Source organism: Peromyscus californicus, unplaced genomic scaffold, assembly GCF_007827085.1.
Source record: "Peromyscus californicus insignis strain IS unplaced genomic scaffold, ASM782708v3 Scaffold_15__1_contigs__length_86483966, whole genome shotgun sequence".
Taxonomy (NCBI): Eukaryota; Metazoa; Chordata; class Mammalia; order Rodentia; family Cricetidae; genus Peromyscus; species Peromyscus californicus.
The window spans coordinates 14,207,730-14,234,702 of NW_026294447.1; the positions used below are offsets into that span (position 1 = coordinate 14,207,730).

General features: G+C 41.0%; 1 protein-coding gene across 39 annotated transcripts in view; it reads left to right on the forward strand.

Moving 5' to 3' along the window:
- Nrcam (neuronal cell adhesion molecule) overlaps positions 1–26,973 on the forward strand; it is a 275,558-nt gene that overhangs the window by 221,587 nt on the left and 26,998 nt on the right. For 11 of the 39 annotated variants that reach the window (XM_052738409.1, XM_052738407.1, XM_052738422.1 and 8 more), the window contains 15 exons: positions 7,103–7,246; positions 9,569–9,680; positions 11,176–11,342; positions 11,439–11,586; positions 13,120–13,244; positions 13,660–13,689; positions 15,366–15,467; positions 18,589–18,786; positions 18,884–18,954; positions 19,937–20,162; positions 20,694–20,809; positions 22,317–22,521; positions 24,367–24,489; positions 25,041–25,226; positions 26,602–26,637. In XM_052738409.1, coding sequence (XP_052594369.1) covers positions 7,103–7,246; positions 9,569–9,680; positions 11,176–11,342; positions 11,439–11,586; positions 13,120–13,244; positions 13,660–13,689; positions 15,366–15,467; positions 18,589–18,786; positions 18,884–18,954; positions 19,937–20,162; positions 20,694–20,809; positions 22,317–22,521; positions 24,367–24,489; positions 25,041–25,226; positions 26,602–26,637 — 1,989 coding nt within the window. The remainder of the gene's footprint in view (positions 1–7,102; positions 7,247–9,568; positions 9,681–11,175; positions 11,343–11,438; positions 11,587–13,119; positions 13,245–13,659; positions 13,690–15,365; positions 15,468–18,588; positions 18,787–18,883; positions 18,955–19,936; positions 20,163–20,693; positions 20,810–22,316; positions 22,522–24,366; positions 24,490–25,040; positions 25,227–26,601; positions 26,638–26,973) is intronic. The other 28 variants (XM_052738411.1, XM_052738423.1, XM_052738419.1 and 25 more) reach the window with 6 other exon arrangements.

Here is a 26,973-nt window from a genome sequence, read left to right on the forward strand (position 1 = left end):
CTATTAATATGAGGAGCGACAACATGTTCCTCCTCACCAGGCACAGCAGCCCCGGGTTTATTCTGAGTAATTTCACCCTGTGCCATGAGTGTTTGCTGGAGTATTTATAGGGAGTTTGCTTATGTCACAAAGCACAGTAGTTATCAGATACTTGGACAGAAACAGCTTGTGTTTACTGCAAAAGAAAATATGTTCTTGGAAGAAAACTAAGTCTAATGAGGCCAATAATTGGTACTGATATTTATGCTCCAATTTTAATTATGATCAGAGCAGGAAACGCCACAAATCTTACCTCATGGCCATATATCAAGGAGCTTCTGTCACTCCCAGGGGGTTGTGGTGACAACTGAGAGAGTGAAAGAAAGCCCAGAACTGAAAGATGTTTTGCAGTACGATTATGGTTTTCTTAGGAATGCATATAGAATAATAAGAGCCATAATGAATACTCAGCATTTCTGCACCAAAGGGTTTGCTTTTTCCCAGCTCAGTGGTTCTTGGTGATTTGTAGAAGGTTAAGTGTGCTCCTGGGATTTAGACTCAGCAAAAACAGACAAGTGGGAGGGAACATCCACCTTGCTACTCAGTAGGAAAACTGGGAGAGCCAGGGGCTGTCCAAGAGAAAACCTCCCAGGCTGGGCAGTCAGGATACAGTCCTAAGCAGGGAAAATTGAGAAATTAAGTGATGAGGTTGATCTTTCCTCCTGATCAGTTTATCATCCTTCCAAATTGGCTCTCTTACTCTGCTTTGCTGCCATAACAAAGTACCTTGGGCTTGATAATTTATAAACAACAGAAAAATTATTACTCCTTGTACTGGGGGCTGGAAAATCCAAGTGAAGGCACCTAGTGGCTTCTAATGCTGGTTCTTCCTCTGTGAGTGTGCAGTGACAGCAGGGACAGTCCCCCTCGAGTCTTTTGACAAAGGGCACTGACCCTATTTGTGAGAGAAGAGCCCTTATGACCTAGTCACCTGCCAAAGGCCTAAGCCTTTGGTCTAGGACCATCTTGAGTCTTGGGGCTCAACATATGAACTTGTGGGAGCTACCAACCTTTTCAACACCAGCATAGCAGCACCTGGGGGAACCTCGAATTCTATTAATAGTTGTATTATGAGTTTTGAATGTGTCATCACATGCACTCCTCTTTACAGTTAAAACTAGAGGAGAGGGTGTTTGGAGAGGGCAATTATCTCAGGGGAACAAGTTAGACTCTTCTACAATTAACTCCAACTCATCCAATTAGGTCCCAAATAGAAAAAGTTAGGATAAAATCTGTCAAATCAGATTCTAAGTCAGTTCATTTTTTTTCTATCTCTGAAGTGTGTTCCCTTGGAAAAGAAGCAAGGAGTCCACATAGGTATGGTAGGAATTGCACAGCTCTTCCAGATTCAGGGTGCCCCAATTCAGGGGTGTGCAGCTCAGAACAGCCTCCCTGGTGGGCATTCAGGGAGGGGAACTATGTACATCAGGGCAGCATAGCAAGTGTTCTTGCCCACCCTTGCTCTGGGGAGCTACAAGCAGCTGTTTGTTGTCTCTGTCAGAGAGACATGATGCTTCTTTGAGAGTGGTCAAGCTGGAAGTACAAGATCTGTTTCATGGACATCTTATAACTGAGGGTGATGAGCTGGAGGGGATCCTACATGGTTCTTTCACCGTGTCCATCCCTGGCCCTCAGGACCTGGTCTCTGGACAGCCTCTGTTGAGTGTCTTCTTTGAATGGAAAATAAATCATAGACAGCTATGTATGCCCCAATGTGTACTAGATTCCTCTAATCCAAAATAAAGTGTTAGGTGAGAAAACAAAGCACCAAAACAAAGCAAAAAGTCAGTAGAGTCTTGAAGCAGCATGCGCCATCTCCTTTCCACTTAGTAGCTGACCATGAACTTAAACAAGACTGCCTTTGAGACTTGTGAACTGTTCTGGAAACAGGCCTGGAAACAGGCCTGGTGCTCACCTCTCATCTGTAGTTTGTTGAGTTTTGCATCCAGGCCATGGAAGATAACAGAGAGATACAGAGGTAGAAAAAGAGAAAACCGTACAGTGTAGTGGCCCTGAGTGAACCCTGAGGATCACTGACCTTCAGCAGAGCCCAACAGAGGCTCCAGAGGTTGGCCTGAGGCCCATGCTGCCCAGTTGGCACCACCTTTCACCCAAGAGACTGCTGAAACTGTAGATGGACCAGCTGCTGGGGTGAAGGGTTGAGGAACAGCTGTGCTTCTGCAGTGGCATCATTCAGGGAATCAGGCAGCATCCTTGCCACGTGCCTCAGGTCTGCTTATTATGGCAACCAGCAGAGACACAGTCAGAGACCCATGTGACCAGACACACAACATGCCTCTCCTGATTTGTTGGCAATCATTCAAGAACTCTGACTACTTCATAGGCTTCAAACTACAAAATTGGGACTATCAGGGTGAGATGGAGGTAAGACTGGGTTCTGCTGGCAATATGTGGTGTTGATTTTGAGCTTGCCTTCAGACCTGGAACCTACTGTTTTATAAAACTTGTAGGATTAGCTCCAAAGCACCTGGATGCATCTCTCACTGGCTTATAAAGATCACCTCATTTAGATCACCCAGGTACTTAAAATTCCTTGTCACAAACAAGATTATTAGATATAGAATTTGTGCCTGAAACACCCAAAATATTTTTAAGCAGTCTATAGTGGTCAGAAATTACATAGCTATAAGAGACCCACAAGAGACCTCACATATGATCTGGAGTGCTTGAGAGAGTATGAAGTGGAACTTGGGATCAGAAAGAGAAACTCTTTATAACCAGCAACAGGAGTATTTCCCTGCTCCCCTAGAGAGCCAGTGTCCCTCCATTTCTCCTTTTCCTCTTTACCTTCCCCATGAGAGCCTGTGCCTTCCCCGTTAGTGGTCCCCAAGGCCGAGATCCTGAGCACCACAATCCCTGCTTCTGTCCTGGGAGGCAGTGAGAGGGACTCTTACTTGCTTTTCCCATGGAACACATAGAATCTCTCCCTTTGTTAAAAGGCCCACTCAGCTCTGATCTGAGGAGGGATAAGAACCAACTTGATAAGAAAGAGTGGATCTCCTCTGACACAATTACACATTGTACTTGAGTAACACGTGAAAACAGCCAGGGGAATGGAGACTTAACCCAGAATATTTTCAAGACCCTGTCAAAGCCTCTTCCTTCCCCCTTCTCTCGAAGGTAAAGGGCTCTGTTGGCAGGACTTCTTAGGATAGAATAGCCAGGAGAAGGGGAATTCAGCTCTTTGCCAAAGCTGGGCTTTACGTCATATCCAATTGTTTATACTCCAGGAAATATTTCTAAATTTGACTAAAATCAGAAATCTGGAACATTAATTTCAAACTATTAAATTCGTTTGAATTTATTATAAATTTAACAAACTATTAAGTACTCCCATCTACAATTTTCATATCTAAAATGTATTTAATATTTCATGAAGTTCTAAAAAGAAATTATGCAATTACTCTAAAAGTAAAATTATGCAATTGATATAATAACATGTTAGAGATTGACAGTACTCAGTATTTATAAGACATTATATTTATTTATTATTATTATTTTTATACTCCAAATATTGGAAACATTTACAGTCTTTGACATTCCTTTCAAGAGAATCATATTTTTTAAAAGTTTTCTGAAAGGCTGTCACCCCACTGTTAGACCTCACCCTTGGGGCTTAAGTTATAGATGTGGGATGTGGTTGTACACTCTTATGTTTCTTTCTTTGGTGTTTATTTGCAGCAAATGAAGTCGCTTGTTCCTAGAAATTAATTATTATTCCTTTAGATGATTTGAGTTTGCAAGTTGGCGAGTTATTCCCATCTGGTAGCCAGTGTGAAGCATCCAAAGGTTCCCAGTGGCTCTGCAGCAGTGACTCTATTTTGTGCCCAGCTACCCACTGAGCCACCATATGTCACTGCAGTTCCTAGATTAGCTTGCTTCTCTTGAATGACTGCACAAGGAAAACATAATGCAGACCTTCATGGAGAGAGAGAGAGAGTTGCTTACTCATCACCTATACCTCAAGTCCAAGTTTGTTTTATTCCTAAATATTATGCCAGAAATAAGTATCTGAAAACTGCTCCATTGAGCACAAATGAGGTAGATGTAGTCAGATGCCTTTGATACTGAAGAAAAGTGAATTGTGGGGCTGCAGGGTGCTTTGTTTGTGGTTGATGCATCTCCACTTGGGAAAACTGTCCTTATAGCTTTGCCAGTTGAGTTTGGTATTCATGGTAGTATCAGTTTTGTTGTTATTATGGTGGTATAATACATACACAGCATAAAATTTATTATCTTAGGGTTAAGAATATAACTTAGTGTTGAGCATTTGCCTAGTATATTAAAGGCCCTGGACTCACTACTGCTAACTTAACCTGGGAATGCACAATAGAATGGCATTGTATACATTCACATTCATGTGCAACAATCCTCCAGATGATTTTCATCCCATAAAAATTGAACTCTGTACTATCAACTAGAACATGGTGATATGACTTTAAGGTTTCAGATGTTCAGGGATGTGAGGAGGTCTCACTCTATGGTCTGTTACCCATGCTAAGAGTTCAGGCACTGTGCTCTGCCAGCATGTCATACTCATTACTGTTCTTCATTGCTGGGTACACCCTTGGAGGTGCAGTCAGGATGGGTACCAAAAGCCCCCCAGACAGCCCTAACACTGAATGTTCAAGAACTAGGTCCATCTGCTTAGAATAATCCATAGAGCAAGAGTGGCCAGGGGTGCTATTCTGTGTCCCACTATGCCTTGTTAAAGCAATAAATGGACATCCCTTCGAGTGTGTCCATCAGAAAGCCCCAATGATAGAAGGTTTGGTAACCAGGATAAGGAACAAGGGCTTCCCTGAGGTGTACCATACTCTCAGATCTATGACTGTCTGCTATAACTGTAGGTCACTTTCTGGGACAAGGTAAGATATGTCCTTTGCTGTTATTTATTGATACACTCTATACTCTGTTGAAGGAATTATGACTCCTATTTGTATTCTGTTTGGAAGAAGGTTTTCCTTAAGGCACTTCGAAAAATTTTAATCAGAAATTGAAGATGTGAATTAAGGAGTCAATTCAAAGAATCTTGGCATACCCTGTCACTAGCAGAACAAAAATGTACCTACGATGATTCTCCACCTTAGCCATTGATTGTTGCCAGACTTTTGGATACTAATTTTCTAAGACTATCTATTATGCTTCTTTAGAAATAAGGGCATTAATTATGCTCTGAGAGCTAGTTGAAGTTTTAAAAGTCCTTGGAAGGTAAGAACTAGTCCTCTAGTTCAACTTATGATACATTGTTAGATTATTCTCATCTGGAACATCTAAAAGACAGTTAGGCTATAGGTACAATAGTCGGAATGTGCAATAACTAAACTACGAGCTCACAAAGATGTCTGAATCCCAATCCTTGGAACCTGTGAACATGTCACCTTAACAGAGCAAAGGGGGGGACTTTGCACATGTAATTAGGAGCTTTCTGGTTTGGAGATTCTGATGAATCTGCTTGGGGCCCAGTTTCGTTACATAAACCCTCAAAGGTGTTATGCCTCTCCTGGCTGTGGCCAGGCAGGAATGTGATTACAGAAGGATGAACAGAAAAAATTGACACTGATGGCTTTGGTGGTGCTGGGAAAAAAGAAAACATGGGCTAAGAAATTAGGAATCCTCCAGAAAGTAGAAGAAACAAAGATGTGGATTCCTCTGCTACCCAAAGAAGGAGCAAGGTGTTCCTGGGACCTTGACTTTAGCTCAGTGGGATCCTCATCAGGCATCTGACCTGGGGAACCAAGAGGTAGTGAATTTTATCTTGTTTCAAAATACCAGATTTGTGGTAAATTGTAGACATAAAAAAACTATCACAGAATGAATGCACACAATGCTTGGGCATGTACAACAGAGGAGAGTAACTGTAGCTGGATTTGTTTTCATTAAAGTGAGTTAATAAGCCAGAGGTGGCCGGGCGGTGGTGGCACACGCCTTTAATCCCAGCACTTGGGAGGCAGAGCCAGGCGGATCTCTGTGAGTTCGTGGCCAGCCTGGGCTACCAAGTGAGTCCCAGGAAAGGTGCAAAGCTACACAGAGAAACCCTGTCTCGAAAAACCAAAAAAAAAAAAAAAAAAAAAGCCAGAGGTGAGCCAGATACTTTTATTTCAGAGTGATAATGAAGTCTCAACGCAGTGATACACAACCTTTTCTGGTCACCATAGAAAAAGAAATGTGTTTAGACTGGATGCAAAGCCCCCTTCTGGTTTCCTTGTGCAGTTTCAGGGGAAAGGATGCTATTATTGACTTTGATTTTGATCAGCACGCTAAACAAAGTACTCTTCAAATAATGTGGGGACATGGTCTAGGGTTTAGCATTCAGAATAAGAAATTTCCGTGCCACAGCACAGCACTTGCACATTGTCTGCCTTGCTTTGGACTAAATCCTCTCACATACTGTATTACCCGGCCAGCTTCATCCAATTTCAGCACAGATCAGTCCTGGTCTTAACATGTTTTAAGTACTTGAGGGATTTAGCTGGAAAAGGTCTTTAAGAGAAATTTTATACAACTGATTTCTCCTTCAGCCCCAGATGTGTGCACAACAGGAAAATGGATATCCCCATGTTCCTGACTAGCATGTTCTCTATGCATGCCTTTATTCAGTTATTTGTTTCAAGAATAGGTCCTCAAAGGGGACAGGTTTGAACAAGCCAGCACATTTCTGCATTTGTTGATAAGCTGTTACTCCCTCCTTTGGATGATTAACTTGACTCCTTGTAAATAGCTGGATTCTTCATGAACAGGACAATGTTTTCTCCTGAATTTGCTATTCTTGCCCAGCTTGGGCTTGATTTTCTGCATCTCTCCAAGCAGTCTTCACTGTTAAAGATCAATCCATCAAGGCTGAATGAACACTGTGCATATTTGCATGCATGTGCTTGATCACTAAACCCTGCTTGGATTCTTTTCCCTTTACTGATGTGCTTACCTAGATCAGCCTGTATTTCCTTCCCATTCGTGTAATATGGATCTCAAGATTCCTACATTGAATATATATCTTTTAAGCAGCAAAAAACTTACACTTTTTATTTTTACATCCAAACAGTTGCTCCCGATGACCCCAGCAGAAAAATAGATGGTGATACCATTATCTTTTCCAATGTTCAAGAAAGATCTAGTGCGGTTTATCAGTGCAATGCCTCTAATGAATATGGGTATTTACTAGCAAATGCATTCGTAAATGTGCTCGGTAAGTTCTCCCTTTATTAAAGATGTGGAAAGTTACATTAATGATTGCTGTTGTTTTCTACTCATTCATCAGAAATGCATTATGTCTTTGCTACCTGCAATGCATAGTGTTTCAAGCTACAAAGAATATACAAGGGTAGATAAGACACAATCTTGCCTTAAGGGCCACTTTGGTTTGTGCTTGCAGTTCCTTTATATAGTTTTTATATAGCAGATTCTTTGCTGCAAGAACAGACTGTTCACTGGTGGGTAGACTGTTAAACCATTCGAAATGAAAATAGTGTTTGTTTGCATTAGCAATGAGTGTGCCCACTCTTCCATTCTTAGATAGTTGTCAGTCACTGTTCTATTGCAGTGACAAAGCACCATGATCCAGGCAACTTATAAAAGAGAGCACTTATTTAATTTGAGGCTCACTGTTCCAGAGGGTAGTAAAGTCCATGACCATCATGGTGGGGATTGTGGCAGCAGGTAGGCAGGCATGGTGCAAGAACAGTAGCTGGTAGCTTACGTGCTGAGAGATAACTGGAATGGTGTGGGCTTTTGAAACCTCAAAGACTACCCCCAGTGACACACCCCCTCCAACAAGGACACACCTCCTCATCCTTCCCAAACAGTTCCACCACTGCAGACCAAGCATTCAAACATGTGAGCCTATGGAGCTGTTCTCATTTAGCACCACAGAAACTGACAAGTTCAAAAATATCAGAATTCCAACGTAAAAAACTAAACGGTTAATCATAAGGCTTAGCTCTTATTCAAGTCACGGATATGCATTGTTTCATGTGTAAAAATATGCTCAAAGAACTGTAAGGAACTATGATGTACTCAAGCGTATTCTGAAATGGTTGGCTTATGTGAATACTGTATCTCTCATATTGGATAAAATTACCAAAAATTACATTTTTAAATTTTATGTAGGAATTGTTCTTGTGGTAGTAGAAATTATACTTGAATTCTTACAGATAGTGTGTTCCCTTTCCAAACAAAGCTAACAAAAGGAATCCAACTAATATTTGGCATTTTTCTTCATGTATGAAGCAATGGCCATAAGTCTCCCAGAAGCTCAGCAGTTGAGGTATTGGTGGATGTTGAGGAAGCAGCTTTGACTTCTGGGTTTCTTTTCATGCTTTACTTCTATCAATTCAACATCCTCGGGTTTCATATTTTAGGAAGATCAATACAATGTGTGTTACTTTAAGTCTGGCTTGTTTTGTTTCATACAATGTCTTTCAGATTCATCAGCATCACAAATATGAGATCCTTTTCTGTTTTTAAGAATTTTTATTTATGTTTATGTCTGTGTATCTATGTGGGTGCCTGCCATATGTGTGTGGGAGCCTGAAGATACCAGAAAGGGGCATCTGATCCCCAGGATCTAGAGTTACAACAGATGTGAGCCCCTTGACATTGGTGCTAGGAACTGGACTTGCATCCTCTGAAAGAACAGCAAATGCCCTTAACTGCTGAATCACCTCTCAAGCTTCAGCTCTCTTCTTTTTTTAAGTCTGAAAAAACATTTATGTGTCTCTTTGAAGACAGGCATTCTAGCAAGTATCAAGTGATGCATTCCTGTGGTCGAAGTTTGTGTTCCTCTTGATAATTAGTGATAGTGATCATTTTTTTTTTCATATCTCTGTTGGCCATTTGTGTGTCTTCTTTTGAGAAATGTGTATTTGGATCCTTTGTCCAGTTTAGAAAACAGTTTGTTTTCTGGGACTATTGAGTTATTTGAGTTTCTTATACATTTTGTGTATCTCTCTTACATCAGGCATATATGAGCAAATATCTTCTCCTAGTCTATGTTTTTTCTCTACATTCTGTTGATTCCTTGGCTGTAGAAGGCTTTTTAGTCCCCTCTGTTTTTCAGAAACCACACTCCCTACTCTGCTTTTCTCTGCCCTCTTCATGTGTCCCCAACATTCCCACCCACTAGAGTGATGATGGGTCAGTCATTCAGCAATGACATAATTTCCTGCCAGACACTGCCATGGATAAAATGATTATATAAACGCATTCTTTTACTACAAGATACCTAGTGTTAAAAGAGATACAAATAAGTGAATCCATAATGAAACAGCATAATGAACGCAGATTAGTTAATCAGTAATTGACTAACACCTGAGTAACATATTGAGCATGAAGTAGAAGGTATTTCTTCTATCTTGAGTGACTACTGATGCCACAGTTACAGGACATATGGGAAAAATCATGTTGGTTGTACTTTATCACAAACTTTAAGGACCTTAAAACAAAGTATGATAAGTATACTGTAAGCCTAAGATGTATCTAGTATTTACTATACCTTTCTAAAATGTTATAGCTGAACCACCTCGAATTCTCACATCTGCAAACATACTGTACCAGGTCATTGCAAACAGACCTGCTTTGTTAGACTGTGCCTTCTTTGGGTCTCCTCTGCCTACCATTGAGTGGTAAGTAGTAGCTCTATTTCTTTTTTCATATTTAATTCTAACTATGTCTGGTTTTAGTAAAAAAGCAAACAGGAAAAAATGCAATACACAATCCATCACATTACTAGTTACTAAATTCATTTACTCTTTCTCAAATATTTATTAACTACCCACTCTGTGGGTATAATAAATGCTTTCACCTATGTAATAAGTATACTACCAGAATGCTCTATTTACTACAAAACTTTATAGAAATGTTTTTTAATATTTAAAACTGCTGTATTTCACAATGCCATGGACATTGCCTAGAACTTTGTGAATAGTGTCTGAAGGACTGGTTAGGAAACCTGTTCTTGATAATAAAATAGTGTGGGGTTGGGGATGGAGAGTTAAGAATACTTGTTGCTCTCACAGAGGACCTAGGTTTGGTTTCCAGCACCCACTGGGTGGCTCCCATCTCTCTGTAACTCTAGTCCCAGGGGATTCTATACCCATTTCTGACCTCCCTGGGCACCAGGCATGCATGTGGTGCACATTCATATAACTGGGCAAAATGCCCATTTACATCAAATAACCAATCTAAAAATGGCATAGAACTGGAGGAGAGGTTGTGTGGGCACAGAGAGGACTTGTGGCTTGGTGCTTCACTAGCCCAGCAGAGCTCCTGTGACCTCCTCCCTCTTCTCTGACCATCCACGTTCACGTACCCGTCCTGGTAGGAGTCCTTCAGTTGCGGCTGGCTTACTTGCTTTAGAAGAGCTAGACAGGACAGGGGAGATGGGCAGCTGCTGAGAATGTTTGAAGAAGAGTTAGAGCAGATCTGTATTGATCAGCAGCTACTGACATGAGAGGGACAGCAGGGTTAGGATTAAAGAGAAGTCTCTCCAGACCCAACCTGACCTCCAGAGAAGAGAAACAGGGACACATAGACTGCCTAATGAAGGCGGTGAGATTAACAAGTCAGACTGACTTTGGCCCTTTTCCTCTGTCTCTGCTTCTCCCACATCACATACATGCTTTCTTTTCATTGCTAGTCATACTTTTAGAGTTTATTCCCCAGCCTTGAAATCAAAATGTCTTTAAAATTTAATCTTACCAATGGGAGAAAAAATATAATAAAAAGATCATCTCACTTTTACCTATTTTATCATCTGTGTAAGGTGAAAATAGGCAATGTCTTTATTCAATTATGTATCTCATAAAAATTACAACCCATTATACTTTGTTGTTCTAATTCTGCAAACTCCACTTACTTTTGCGTTCTTCTGTTTTATGTGCTTTCTTTTCACTTTCTCCTGACACGTCAGAAGAAGTGTGCTTGTGGAATACCTTTCAGGTTTTGAACGTTTTTGGTTTTATAACTTGAAATGTGAAATATCAACATATGTTTTCATCCCCACTGTACAAATAAGCAGAAATCCAATCTCTGTAGTCATTCCAAATGCCTTTGACCTTGACACTTGCTGCAGACCACACTCTGTTGTGTTTTATTCTCACTCTAACTTTTATAATGAAGGTTTAAAGGAACTAAAGGAAGCGCTCTTCATGAAGACATTTATGTTTTACATGATAATGGAACATTAGAAATTCCTGTGGCCCAAAAGGATAGTACAGGGACATATACATGTGTCGCAAGAAATAAATTAGGGATGGCAAAGAATGAAGTTCATTTGGAAATCAAAGGTAAGACAGAGTTGATGAGCGTTTTTCAAGTATTATATGATGTAGAGCAAATTCTCCAGCTTGGCCCCAATGGATAATAATAACTTTGAATTTTAGATCCAACCAGGATCATTAAACAACCTGAATACGCAGTTGTGCAGAGGGGGAGCAAAGTGTCCTTTGAATGCAAAGTGAAACATGACAATACCTTAATCCCCACCATCATGTGGTTGAAGGACAATGGAGAGCTGCCCAATGACGAAAGGTATTTCAAGATGCTTTCTTCCCTCTTCTTTCTCTCTGTAGACTGCTCTTGTGACAAAGGGTTACTGATACCATGTTTTCAGTGTCTGAAGTCAGCTGTCTGAAAAATTATGAGATAAGTATTTTCTTCTTACTGTAAAATGCTTAGAACTTAAAGGGTATTGAGTGTTTGAAACAAGAGCCTGAGAATGTCAGTCTTTGTCTGTTGATCTCCCGTGAAATTCAGGATGGAAAAAGCCCTCCAGATTTTGGACAGCATCCATGGTTGTATAATTTGAATGGTGAAGTCTCAGCAGATGTTTTCATCTGCACACTACAAATAAGCAGATATCCGATCTCCATAATCAGGGACACACCTGATTCTGCCAGTGTTTTAAAGAGTATGAGTTTTGAATTTGGATACTGAATTGATTTTTTTTTTTTAATTTTAACCTAACACCTGCAGAAGGAAAATAAAATCAAAATCAAGTAAACCATTTAACAGGGCACATTCAGTTCTATAGCTTGGAATAGAAGGAAGATCATGGCGTTTTCTACCTGGGGCCCTCAGTTTGGCCTAGTAAAAACAGCTGTGTGCATGATTTTAGCCATTCGAGTGGACACAAGTGATACCCACTGCTAGTAATGCTATGTTCTGATGGAGATGGCTTCTATGGTTTGCTTGCAGGTGACCTAAACCTGGGATGACTAAATGGTGCCCTACTGCTTGCTAATGACCCCACAATAGCTTTCTGGCCTTTCTCTCCGTGTACCCAAAGTACAAGTTTCCATCTAGTCAATTTTCTATGTGAAATCAGAGGTGGTAAAGAGAAGAGAACACAAAGAAATGATCACCAGTTAGACCAGCGGAGGGTGGACTGTAAGTTACTTAGAAGACAGATGACAATTTATGCAGTCTCCTTGGAACCATATGCGAATCCTGCGTGCATGATGCAAGTAACTTCTATAACCTCTTAGTGGAGATTCCTGATCTAGTGACAAGAAAGATCCCAATACTTTCATTTAGTTTCTGCAGTGGGCCTTCATACATGTGGGGGAAACAATAACAGCACAAAATTTCTGCAGTGAATAGGAACTTTAAAAAAACCTGCACTCTGGTGGAAACTGAGTGGAACAAAATAACCACAAAAGCCTAACTGAAGCACTCTAGTGGGGGTACGTCCGGAGCTACCCATCTCACCTCAGGATGCAAGCAGTGACTTTATCAACTAAAAACACAATTGACATATAGTAGTTGTACATAGTCATGGTATACCACATGATTTTTGTCCCCACCCTAGGAGGGTTGCTGCAGAGTCTCCTAAGACTCCAGAAGCCTGACAGAAAGCTTGTTAGAGTTAATATCCCTCCTCGCCTATTTGTTTTCCAGGTTTATTAATTACTCAAGTGATATATGGGGGCTCACTCTAATTGCTGAGGTGTTTACCTTTCCCATTTATCAAGTCCACAGAGACGCTTGCCTGCTGGGAAGGCAGTCCTCAGTCAGCTGTGTCTTTATGTCATTTCGACTGCTCTCCGTGTGTTCTGTTTACAGATTCTCCGTTGACAAGGATCATCTGGTGGTAACTGATGTAAGTGATGATGATGGAGGGGTGTACACGTGTGCGGCCAACACAACGCTGGACAGCGTTTCCGCCAGCGCTGTGCTCCGCGTTGTCGGTAAGAGCGAGAATGAATACAGCACAGCCAGGCTCTCCATACTAGGAGGGGAAGAAAATTGTAGAGGCTGAATATGTGTTTGTTATAGTTTCCTAGCTACAAGGGTGGGTGGTTTTCTCCTTCCAGGGATGTCTTTCAGGAGACAGTTTCCATATAAATTTGCTCTGTGTAGACATACAGACTGTGACAAAATGGTGATGCTCATATAAGTGACATTTATAAGAAAATTAAGGGAAGTGACCTAATACAGAGTCAGCGGGGTTTTGTATTCCTGATTTGTCACTGCCTACCTGTCAGTGCCACAGCTCACAGCTAAGTAGAGAGCTTACAAAAATAATATTGTGTTGCTTCTGTCTTCTTCTATGTCTCCATCACTAATTTTGATTAAAATCCTTTCTATTAATGTCCTTTCTAGCTCCTACTCCAACTCCAGCCCCCGTTTACGGTAAACTAATGAGTCTTCTCTTTCTGTCTTCTGTTAAGTAACTTCACACTTGCAGACACCGCTTTCTCTTCTCTGTCACATCACTGCATTTCTTTATGGAAAATGACTGTCAGTTATCATGGGCTTCGTTTGCTGTAGTCAGTTATTTCTTAAAACCTCATAGTGTAGTGTAAGGTTGGACCATTTTGCTCATTGTATTTCCAGTTGTTTCTAAAATTTTTATTTGCTATTATAAAATTATTCTATCACATAAAATCCCTCTTTGATAGCTTCCTTGTATGGAAGCATATTCATTTATCAAGACCTATCATCCATATTTTACAGAATGAAAAAACCATTTCTTAGGCTCTTTCTGCAAATTGGGTTTTCCTTGTCTCCTAAGATTTGTTTTGGAACTGGGGAGATGACTTAGTGGATAAAAGTACTTGCTGTGAAAGCAGGAGAACGTAAGTCCAAATCCCCAGTAGCCATACATAAACAGAACATGCCTGTAACTCTAGTGTTGGGGGACAGAGACAGGCAGATCCTGGGAGATCACTAGCCAGCCACCTAGCAGACATCATCTTCTGTGTTTTATGTGCTGAGACATGAGTGTGTACATACCCACACAAATACACAATATACAAATATAACACACCAATGATAATAATAAACATAAGAGAATACTATTTTGTTGTGAGATTCCATTTCTGAGCAACATACTCCCAGGGAAAACATGGGTGTTTAGAACATTTGACTTTTATGTCTGAGAAAACCTAATCATTTTGTGTTAAAAGAAAAGTCACTAGGAAATGAACAAAAGAAGGGACCTAACAATGTTTTGGTATTTTTTTTTTCTTTTGAGTCTGGAAAATAATCAGAAATTATCTCTAGAAATTTTTTTGTTTAGGAAACTCATTTTTATTCAACACACAAATACAAAACATAATTTTGTAGCATAATCTTAGCCTGATTTCACATAGAAAAACTAATCAGTCATTTTAAAACCTGCCCTCTGTGAACATTTAACACTGCCTTACTGATGAGAAAAAAAGAGCCCATATATTTATATGTCCTCTGGCCTCCTAAAAGTCAGACACACTTCCAGGAGCAAAGTTTTAAAAAAACAAAGCCTCAAGAAGAGAGTTAACTCTCAAGAGCATCATTCTAGCAGGCAGCCCTGCTTCTCGGTGACCTTGGTTCCAACAGTTGCTGAGAAGAAGCGAGCCTATGCATTCAGAGCGCTCCCTACCCTTAAAAACTGTCCTCAGGAGCCTCCAGATTGAGTTTTCACCGAGCCTCAGGACACTGACAATCCTCTGAACACCGCATGTCACTCGCCTGCATTTATCTCTCAGCCTTGACTGTTCTGCTTCCCTTGTGTTCTGCTGATGCTCCTTCTGCTCGTGAGAGGACACACACTGAGCATGCCGAGGACCCTTGCTCTGCCTCAGTGGATTTGGCAAACAGTGATTTTGTGTGTCTTGAAAAGGAAGTAAAGAGAACTCCTTGGTGGGTTGGCTTGGGTGTGCAGTGTTCTCAGCAACCTCAGTTCTGTCTCTTTCATTTCCATCGCATGCTCACTGACCAATAAGAGTGATATGTCTCTAAGGTGTCCCTCTGTGCATAGCATCACAGACAAAGAATGAAACTGCCTTTTAAAAAGACAGTTAACCATTTGTGTGTTTGCTCCACAGATGTCCCGAATCCTCCCTTTGATTTAGAATTGACCAATCAACTTGACAAAAGTGTTCAGCTCACATGGACCCCAGGCGATGACAACAATAGCCCCATTACAAGTACGTGGTGTGTTTGCTTTATAGTTGATAAACTTAATGGCCATTCCTGAAGCATTATCTCTAACAATTTTATGATCTACTGCTGTAATTCCTTGCAAATGCATTTACTGGCATTCTCTTCATCACTGCTGTTAGAACCATAGTATGGTGCTCTTCAGAGATGGAGCTGTTCCTGGACATAGCTGCTGGCACAGCTAATTAATTCCTGAAAATGTTAATTAAGCAAACACACTATCACTTGAGTTTAAGATCATTAAGAATCACCTTACATGTCTGCCACTGTCCTAGTTGGGGTTTCTATTGCTGCAACGAAACACCATGATCTAAAGCAACTTGGGGAGGAAAGCATTTATTTGGCTTACACTTCCACATCACTATTCATCATTAGAGGAAGCCAGGACAGGAACTCAAGCAAAGCAGGAACCTGGAGGCACGAGCTGACACAGAGGCAATGGAGGGGTACTGCTTGCTGGCTTGCTCCTCATGGCTTACTCAGCCTGCTTTCTTATAGAACCCAGGAACACCAGCCAAGGGATAGCATCACCCACAATGTGCTGAGCCCTCCCCCATCAATGACTAATTCAGAAAATGCCCTACAGCCTTGCCTACAGCCTGATCTCATAGAGGCATTATCTCAATGAGGCTCCCTCCTCTCTGATGACTCTGGCTTGTGTCAAGTTGACATAAAACTACCCAGCACAGATACAGTAGAGAGATGCATCTTATTAGTCAGTCATTTAATCCACTGCTTCTTGGAGGTGCTGAGAGGCTAGTCTAAACACTGGGAAACTGAACTTGGTGCTCTACTACAGACCTACAGTTTGTGATAGAATTGCTCATACACAACAGGTCCTCAACTTCTAATATGTGTGGTTTTTTCCCATTGTCCTTTGCTACAAAATGACACATTCAATGGTGTCAGTACCTCACTTTGATGACATTGGCAGAGGGAATAAAATCGGATGAGAGACCAAGACATACGAATACAAAAACATTTAATAAATCAGAATATGATAGTCTTCAAGGCTTGATTGTAAAGCTAAAGAGATACCCAAGAGAGCAGACATAGTCAGTCGTGAACTTGAAATACATTGTTCCCTCCAAGTGTGGCCTTCAGGAAGACCAACTACTCTCCCAGATCATTCCAAAATCATAGCAGTGTTGATTTATTGCACCTTCCAGCAGAGCGGAATATTCTCTGTTGTGATTGGTGCATCTGTTAACTGAAAATATCTCTTTTAGTTTTGCATGGGGGATTATGTTATTGAACAGCCACTACCATTCAAAGAGGAGAAAACAGACTGCTTACAGTAGCAACATCAAAATGTCCAGGAAATACCTTCAAATGATTAAAACCCACTGCAAAGAGGAAACACAGCAAAACCAGTGTACATGGCTTTGTGAAGTTCAGAGTTATTCAGGGTGAAAATGGAAGTGGCAAATGAATGGGATGTAGGAAGGAAGATTGGAAAGGAGAAAAATAAAGCTGGGTTAAAAGAAAGGAAAAAGGGAGAAATGGAAAAGAACAGTATAAAAGGAACAAACAGTGAGAGATTGGGAAAAAAAAGTATTTCCCAATAAAGGGAAAGTTTGAAAGTAAAAAGTAGCTAATTGGAAGGGGTAATAAATACAATTTAATACAGTGAAATGAAAGTAGCAAGAAGGAAGAAGAAGAGGCATCAAGGATGAAAAAGAAGACTAGAAAAGATGCAGCTCCATGGCAGCTTCCTGCTGGGTCATCTGATGCAGGAGATAGCTAGTCACAAGCACACAGCGGGAGGGTAAGGAGCTTGTGGACACTTGCCACTGGTTCCTTTGGTTTATGTTGCCCTGAGCCTCAGTAGATAAGTGCTGAGTGTCAGCCCCAGTGGTCTCCACTTTAGCAGCATCTTTTCATTTCCTAGCCACACTTAGCTTTGCAGTCTGTGAAGTGGACATGCTCTTCCCACCCACCCAAGACTTCTTGTAGCCCCAGGATGGCTAATATTTTAGTGCGGCAGGGAGTGCCTCCCAAGTGCATTTTGAGTTGTGGAAGAAACCACAGCACATAGATACATTCAGAAATGCTTTGCAGAGGCATGGTATTATCACAATAAGACATAGCAACATCAGGTAGAAAATGTTAAGTCCTTCAAGCCAATTTCATGCAGGGTGTGTTATACCTAAATACTGAATTTTTCACAGAGGTAAAACATGGGACACCACAGCATTCTAGCAGTATAGACTGTGCCGCCTGGAAAGGGTGTCTTCCTCCCACTCATGTCTGCAAGCTCCTCAGGCCACACCACTCTTAATGAGTGTGCACCTTCTGACAGGAAATCCACGTACCTCCAAGTGTATATTATCTAGCAGGTCTTTTTGCTGTTAGACAGGCATATCACCTAGCATGTACTATTCTAGACCCTGCTCAGTTCCATGTAACAGTACACTTAGAAACATCCCATTTCTGTCCATACAGAGCATCCTCATTTATAACAGGTGCAGAGCATCCCACAATGTATGTATGGACCATATTTGGCTACATATGCCCCACTGGCAGGCATTTAGCTTGTTTGTAACTAGGTTGCTTCAACTGCAAATCGTGCAGCAATATGGATTCTTTTGTATGGGTCTTTACCCCACATGGGTGAGAACATTTGTTCAAAATCAGTTGCTCAAAGACTGTGTATGTTTAAAGTTGTTAGATATTCTCAATTGTCCTGGATAGAGGTGTACCAATTTATACTTCCCAGGAGGTCCGAGAGTGTGTCACACAAAATGTTAAACATTTGGTTGTTGTTGATCTTCCTAGTGAGAAACAGCTCCTTAGCTGTGTTTACTGTAGCTACTCCTTCCTAGGACAATAACTGAGCACCTTTTCATATATTTAAACCTCCCACTAGAATATATGGATCAGGTCTAAACAGTTATAACTAAGCTGAGCTTCCCATAATAAGGGGGAAATGCCAAATATTGCATGTCCTTAAGTATTGAACTCAGTACCTGACAGGATTTTTCTTGAAAAAGAAAAATGACTTGTGTCTGGCTACTCTTGCTTGCCACAAATGATCTCTGGCAACTTGTCCTTAAGATGACTGAATTCACTGTCTTGGGTTTGTGGTATGTGTGGTGTCATGGCCAGAATTCATCATTGAATATGAAGATGCGATGCATGAGGCAGGGATATGGCACCACCAGGCTGAAGTTTCTGGAACACAGACCACAGCGCAGCTGACGCTGTCTCCATATGTGAACTATTCCTTCCGAGTCATGGCGGAGAACAGCATTGGGAGGAGTGTGCCCAGCGAGGCATCAGAGCAATACCTGACGAAAGCCGCAGGTAAGGCTGGAACACAGGGACCTGACATAAAACAGAAGGGTTTTTCACTCCTTCCGGAGAGCCAAAGCTTACTCATATGTGATGGGTTCATTTCTAGAACCAGATCAAAACCCCATGACTGTGGAAGGACTAGGCACAGAACCCGACAACTTGGTGATTACATGGAAGGTGAGCCACGAAGCCTTTGTTTGCCTCAATCTTTTATTGACTGAGCAGAAAAGGTTGTTTTAGAATAATGTCTGCCTTTATATTCCTTTTTGGCTATTGTGGAGAAAACATTTTATCTTTATTTAGAGGCAGTGTTGTATAGAGTTCCATCTCTGGGGCCAAAATGGACAGTTGAAAATCCTAGCTTTGGTAAATGTAGCCAATTACCAAGTATCTATCAGTCATCTGTATGGTGAGAATAATAATACAGCTGTGTAAGACTAAAGGAACTGATGTATGTGAAATACTTAGCATAATGCCTCACACAAATGTGTGCTCAGAACATGCTAGCTACTGTTACCATCAGAGAGACCATTTGGAAGACATGCATCAAGCTATTTCTAGTAGTCAAATTATTATTATAATCATTCTTATTTACCTTATCTGTGTGTTCTGGATCTGAAAAATGAACAATTAGAGTACAAATATTTATTTGTATAGTTTCAAAACTTATCTTGGATCTAAGCTTGTGCATATGCATATATGATCGAACAGACAGACCCAAGTTTTTAATAGAGAAACAGTCCATAAGTTTCCGTCTCCAAGTGAACAATGATGTGCAATGACACAAACCGGAATACGTAAAGTAAATCTAGATGACTAAAGTGTTGTAAGATTCACCCACACTCACCTCTGGAGTCAGTCTTTGGAACCTTTATGTGTGTTATTTACTACTTTGGAATTACAATTTACAACCTTTGAAAGTTTAGTTCCAAGCAGACTTTGGATTTCATCACAGATTAAAAAGAGAGAGAGAGAGAGAGAGAGAGAGAGAGAGAGAGAGAGAGAGAGAGAGAGAGAGAGAGAGAAGATCCCTGGAGAAGTGGGTATTGAATAGCTTGCATTTAGTGTTTGTTTCAGCATTCATTTTCTTTGGTCTAGGAATTGGATTTGCTATTCCTGTAAAAGGTTGTACAGTCATTCTATCTGCCTTTTTCCCTAGCCCTTGAATGGGTTTGAATCGAATGGGCCTGGCCTCCAGTACAAAGTGAGCTGGCGCCAGAAAGATGGTGATGATGAGTGGACGTCTGTGGTTGTGGCCAATGTATCCAAATACATTGTCTCTGGCACACCAACCTTTGTCCCATACCTCATAAAAGTTCAAGCCCTGAATGATGTGGGGTTTGCTCCAGAACCAGCTGAAGTCATGGGGCATTCTGGAGAAGACCGTAAGTGTCCTCTGCTCTTTCCATTCTACCCTTGCCCAGATGGACAGACCTACCAAGTCTGCACACTAAGGCTATTCCAGAGGATCCTAAGCTAGCAAGGGAAGAGAAGTAGTAGTCATTTTGCTTATTTCTCTGCATTTGTATAGCATACTCTGTGATAAATAGTGATTCAATGCTAGGGAAATGGCTTGCTGGTAGAGCGCTTTCCTAATGTGTATAAGGCTCTGGATTCCAAACCCAGAACCTCCGGGTGTGTGTGTGTGTGTGTGTGTGTGTGTGTGTGTGTGTGTGTGTGTGTGTGGTGGGGGACGGGGAATAGAAGTTTACAATGTTAAAGAAAAAGTTGCTCTCATGTTCGTCTGATGAATGAATTAATAAAAATGTCTACTTTTAGCCATCATCAATCCATAGTACAGGACTCGATTGTATAGTGTGGAGTGTGTTTCAAGTCAAAATTATTGAATATTGTGACATTTTTGCATGAAGTAAATAACCTACCATTACCACAACCACTTCTTGTCTTGTTCCTAGTTCCGATGGTGGCTCCTGGGAATGTGCGTGTCAATGTGGTAAACAGTACTTTGGCAGAGGTACACTGGGACCCAGTACCTCTGAAGAGTGTCCGGGGACACTTACAAGGCTACCGGGTAGGTGAAGGGAGATACTTCGTGTTCTTTACTTAGTAGCAGGGCCATGGAGGGCCACTTGTCACGCACACCACTTCAGGTTGAAATTGTGTGGCTCATCTGTTGATGGACTTGTGAATTCATGAGTTTCTTTGCTCACTGCCTCCAGCCACACCAAAAGAACCCAGCTACCATTGACGAGAAATCTCGTTTATCCAGGGTGAGAAAATGATGTTTTATCTACCTTTCACAGGCTTCCCACCTTTTCTGGAACATTCTACCAACTGAATAGTCCTTGTGACTCATTTTCAAAGAATTAGACTAGAACAGTTTGCACCTAGCTTTACAGTTATATAGACAGCAGTAATAAATCTGTGCTCTGATCTGGTTCTTGGGAGGTCAGAGGACAAATTTATTAGTACGGCCTATTACAATTGGACGAATTATACTTTAAGACTCTGTAGTGCATAACCGAGTCATCCTTATGAACATTAATTATCTTTATTTTCAAAAAAGCACAGAAAGACTGATTCCTAGAGATTTTTTTCATATACAGCCCCAGACCCCACATACATTTCTATCACTACTTTGACTTGACACTGGCCCCTAGAGGATATTTCTTGTATTGCACTGTATTTTTTTATTTTCTAATATTAACCAAATTTGGCATATGTTGGCTTACCTTGATAAGATGCCTTTAAATTCCTAAGAAGCCTTCAAGAAAATGTAATATGCAAAAGTTCTTGACTTTTGATCAAAGTTAGGCAACACTTTGTTTATCTTTCCAAAACCCATGCCTGCAATTCAAAAGTACTTTTATTAGATGGTAGTGTAGCCTAATGGACTAACCCAAGACTTGCAGTATAGGGTCATTGTGGCTTTGGAAGAATCTGTCAGGAACCCATAAGCTCAACAGTACCACAAAAAATATTAAAAGCCTCACTAGGGTGAGGATTAAGTTAAGTGATGAGCTAAATGTGTAGAACTAAACAATGGACAGTAAAACTTATACAGCTAAAATACTTAAATCTTCATTATGATCATTTTTCTCATTTTTGAAAAAAGCAAGTGAGTCCCATTCTGTTTCCTTTATATTTCTCCAACAAAATAATAAAGCAGAGCTTCACTGTGTAGACTTGTTTCCTCATTATCTGTGGTCTTCTGTCCCTCTTGTCTAAGAAGTCCGTTTTACTAATACTCATGTAAAATGAACCAAGATATTTTTCTGAGAAAACAGCAGTTCTGCTTTTTAAAAAAAAAAATGTGTGTATGCCTGTACACATGCATGTTCACTCCTCCAAGTACATAGGATGTGTGAGAAGGGCATGTGTGGAGTCAGAGGACAACTTTGTGGAGTTGGTTATCTCCTCCTACCTGTACGTGGGTTTAACTCAGGTTAACAGGCTTTCACATAGCAAGGACCTTTACCAGCTGGGCCACCTTGCCAACCCCAGGGCTTTGGTTTTGTAAGCATGGGGAGTCATATTGTCTTTCTGTGAGTCCCTGACTTTGGTTCTTTCCACTTCAGATTTACTACTGGAAGGCTCAGAGCTCATCCAAAAGAAACAGACGCCACATTGAGAAGAAGATCCTCACCTTCCAGGGCAACAAGACTCATGGCATGCTGCCAGGGCTGCAACCATACAGTCACTACGTTCTCAACGTCCGAGTGGTCAACGGGAAAGGGGAGGGCCCAGCCAGCACCGACAGAGGCTTCCATACTCCAGAGGGAGGTAAGCACTGGGTGTGTCTCTGGGATCAAGGAGCAAGGGGCATATCCTGAAAGTTTTTGTACTACAGAAGGCCCACCATTGAGAGAATACTCTAGGAGCTACCTGTATGATTACAAATAATCACAGCACACATAAAGCTGGCAGAATGTCACCCACATATGACTAGTGGCCGCACACAGAGCTTCAGAATCTTCGTTCCCTTAATTTTTTCCTCCTCATGTAGGCTATCTGAAACATCGTTAATGTGTTCTGAGTCACCAGCTTTCTCAGCTGAGTCACGTTCTGTCACTTCTCTAAGCCTCAGTAGCCCCCTCTGGAAAGTGTGAGAGCTGAAAGGAAGGCGTAAGGAAATACCCGCAAAGAGAAGATATTTCTGGGAGTTGGAGCTGACGCACATGCTTTCCTGATTTCTTGTTACGTTGTACTGAGTGAGAAGGGTAAAGTCTTGCACCAGGCATGGTGGTGCCTGCAGTCCCAGAACTCAAGTTGCTGAGGCCGAAGGGCTGTTTGCACTGTAACCTCTCATCAGTGAGGCCCCATGTCGGTCCTTTGGATGGCTCAAGGGGTCACAGAAAAGACAAATGCTATTAAAGACTAAAGGGGAGGGGGAAAGAATGGTTTGTCTGAAGTCACAAAGGTATTAAAAAGCACAGCTCTTACCAAATGCAAGATGTACAGCCAGGGAGAGGAAAGCAATATGGCAGTGGGAGAGGACCCACATCATGCATGATCCCGGATGCCATGGATGCTAACTTGTAGGCCAGAAGCTCTTAGCTTGCTGACTGTGGTAGTCCCTTCAGGGTCTGCTGAGACATTTGAGAAATACCACGAACCTCCTGACACAACATAGTGCAGCCTGTCAACATATTTTTCTAGAGAGAAGAGACCTATGGCCTCCAAAAGTTAAGAACCAATTAGGTTGAAGCTCAGAAGCCTTTGGCAGGCATGATGGCAGGCCCAGGAAAAGCCCGGGAAGAGGAGAGAAGCAGAGAGGATGAAAGAATGGATATGGTTGAGCAAACAGAGAGTTGCCAAGATTTAGCATCCCCGGAGATGGTAAAAACAAGAACTCCAAATTGACTCTCCAGTTTCCGGCTGGAGTGAAGGAGGAATACTGGTGTCATTAAAGGGTTTCTAGGGAATATGGCAGGAAGGCAACATCCTAGTGGAAATCAGCCCTGAGCCTCTTAAAGACGGGAGTGGACAACAAGGCTTGTTTCCATTGGTAATTTGCCAGCCTCTGCCCAGGAGGCAGGAAGCCCTTGAGCCTTCTCCTTGCTGGGCTAGGGGGTCAGCCGACATATGGGGCTCTTATTTTTTATTTTCCAATCCTGGGAAGCTGTGAGCACTTGGGATAAACACAGCTCAGCACTTGGGCAACCTGGCCTGGGCCCAAAACCCACCAGGCAGGGTGCTGGGACTATGTGGAGACACCTGGTTTGTTGGGGGATATAGTCTATTAAAGACTATTTTGCCAGAACACAGCTGCTTCCTCTCAAAGGCCTGCATGGATGGTCTCCCTTAGCAACGGCTCACTTTTACAAACTGAGTTAAGTGCTGTCTGCTTTAAAATAGATTATCTGAGTCCCTATAAAGACAGTCATTATGTATTTTGAGAAGATGATTTTAATGAATTTAAATGGAAGTAGTTTTTTTTGTTTTTTGTTTTAAGATAGGAGAAGAAAAGAAATACATCCCTACCACAGATTTGTGTGCGTGTTATTTTCAGCTGAGTCAAAAACTAACCTGAAAACCCAAACTCAGATCAATTGTGTAAATAGGGCAAGTGTGTTCACTTTGGAATGTTTTTTAAAAATTATGTTGACTGTTGGTTCTCATTAAAAGTCCCCAGTGCTCCCTCATCTTTGAAAATTGTCAATCCTACACTGGACTCTCTCACTTTGGAATGGGACCCACCAAGCCACCCAAATGGCGTCCTGACTGAGTACACTTTAAGATATCAGCCAAGTAAGTCACTCCTGTTGTAAAATGCAAGCTGCTCATTTCCTTCAAGCACTGTTCCAGAAAGAGCTTCAGACATACCTGTATAGAGAAATAATGTCTATGCCATTGAAAGTTACGGTCTCTTTAGAATAATACAGATTGCTAAGCATAGGGCTGAAGGGAGGGGCCTCTCATTGGGTTAGGAGACCATTATCTGGCAACAGAAAATGAAGAGGAAGTTCCTTGGCCACAAGATGCCAAGAGAAGTGTTTGGAGTTATTAGCAGTATAGAACTCCATCAGCAAAGACAGAATAAAAACTGCTATTTTAACCCAACTGTAAAAGTCCCCTAGTTTTTAAGTCAACAGGGAAACACATTTCTACTTGTTTACATTATACTATAGGTTACATTTTACAATTTGAATAGTTATTAGTATGTTAGCCAAAGCATGAAAAGGATTGTAAAAGGCTTGTAAACTGGAAATGACTATTTTTTTTCCTGAAACAATGATTTACAGTATTATTCCTCTGACAACTAATGGGGACTGCACTTGTGTGTCACTTTTCATTGGCAGTTAACAGCACACATGAACTAGGCCCTCTGGTAGATTTAAAAATTCCTGCCAACAAGACACGCTGGACTTTAAATCATTTAAATTTCAGCACTCGGTACAAGTTTTATTTCTATGCACAAACATCGGTGGGATCAGGCAGCCAGATCACAGAGGAAGCCATAACGACTGTGGACGAAGGTAAGATGGGTATGTATGCAATCCATATCATTACACATATCTGGGGATTCAAAAGCAGTGTGAAGTTATTCCTTTCTCTTTTTTCTTACCATGGAATATCCATCTTACCCGATCACATACTTCTTTGTAATTTCTCCTCCCAATGGGGAAATCAGTTATTTTGTTCAGCTATTTGGTTATTTATCTTTCAAGACTATATGAAACTTCCAACTTACATTAAAATATTGGTGTAGAGGGCTAAAGGGGCGGTTCAGTGGTTAAGAACACTTACAGTTCTTACAGAGGACCCAGGTTCAGTTCCTAGCGTCCACAGGGTGGCTGTCTGTAACACCAGTTCCAGGTCTGATGTTCTCTTCTAGCCTCCACTGGCTCCTGGCATGCATATAGTGCACATAAACTTAAGCAAACAGACATACATACAAATAAATATGTCTTGAAAAATATTGAAGCAGGAATAAGAAATAACAATATTCAGGACACTTGAGTTCAAAGTTCAATGTAACTTTTTTGCATATAAGTCCATACACTTATGTGCTTATATATAATTTTGGTTCTAGTCCTGATTCACTGGAAACAATTTGCTTGTCTACATATTGATTAAGACTTTCTAGCAAGAAATTAAAAACAATTAATTAGTGCACTTATTTTATACTTAACCAAGAAATATATTCTGGTATGTCATCTGCGGAGAAAGCAAAAAAAAAAAAAAATTCCCATTAAATTGACTATTTTCAAAAGTGATTCAGAAATTTGCTGATTCAATGAAAACGAACAGGAATTGTAAAAAATGAGGCTAAAGAGACAGCTTAGTGGTTAAGAGCGCTTTTTGTCTTACAGAGGACCCAGGTTCAGTTCCCAGCACTCACATGATGGCTCACAACCATCAGTCAAGCCAGTTCCAGGATATCTGATGCCCTCTTCTGACCTTGGTGGGAGCCAGGCATGCATGCAGTGCACATACATATGTGCAGGCATAGCATTCACACATATAAAATAAAAGAAATCCTAAAAGTATTTAAGTATTGTCAAATATTGTCTGGTTTTGCATGTCTCTAAGTTACAAAATTACTTAAGGACTGAATCATCTGCTTGTTGGGTATCTTCTGTAGCTTCTATATAGCATATGAAATTAAAATTTCTATCCAAAAATGAGTTAAAACATCCTAAGCCTTCTTAGAATAATGCACCTTAAGTAATGTTTATATTTGAATTTTGGGTAAGTGTGGGGACAGCAAGACATTTTTGTCCCTGTGCCTGATAAGACAGGTTTCATTCTTCTTGCATGCCTTAGAATTTTAATAAGTGCTTTTTATATGGCTGTACATGCTCATGGGTGTGTTACATCTAACTATATAGTGTCCTGTTTCTGTTTCCCTTCGTTAAGCTGGTATTCTTCCACCTGATGTAGGTGCAGGCAAAGGTAAAATAACTCATCTGCATGACTTTATACCTGTGTGAACTTTGCAATGTTAAAATGTGGGGAAGTGCAGCATGGGTAAAAATGAGAAAATAAAATATGCTCAGAACCACCAAAAGGAGAACATCTGGGCTGATCATGGCTTTGAAATTAATTTCTGCGTAGTTTTATAATAGAAAGTCATATGTGTAATTCTCTCAAAAAATTTTTTTCTCAAGACTTATCCCTGGTGCAAATCCTGATCTTAGATTGTAAGAATATGGTTTTGGTTAGATCGGATGGGATGGAAGCAGCGGATTTATCACAGATCTTCCATAGGGCCGTGCCACATATCAGTAA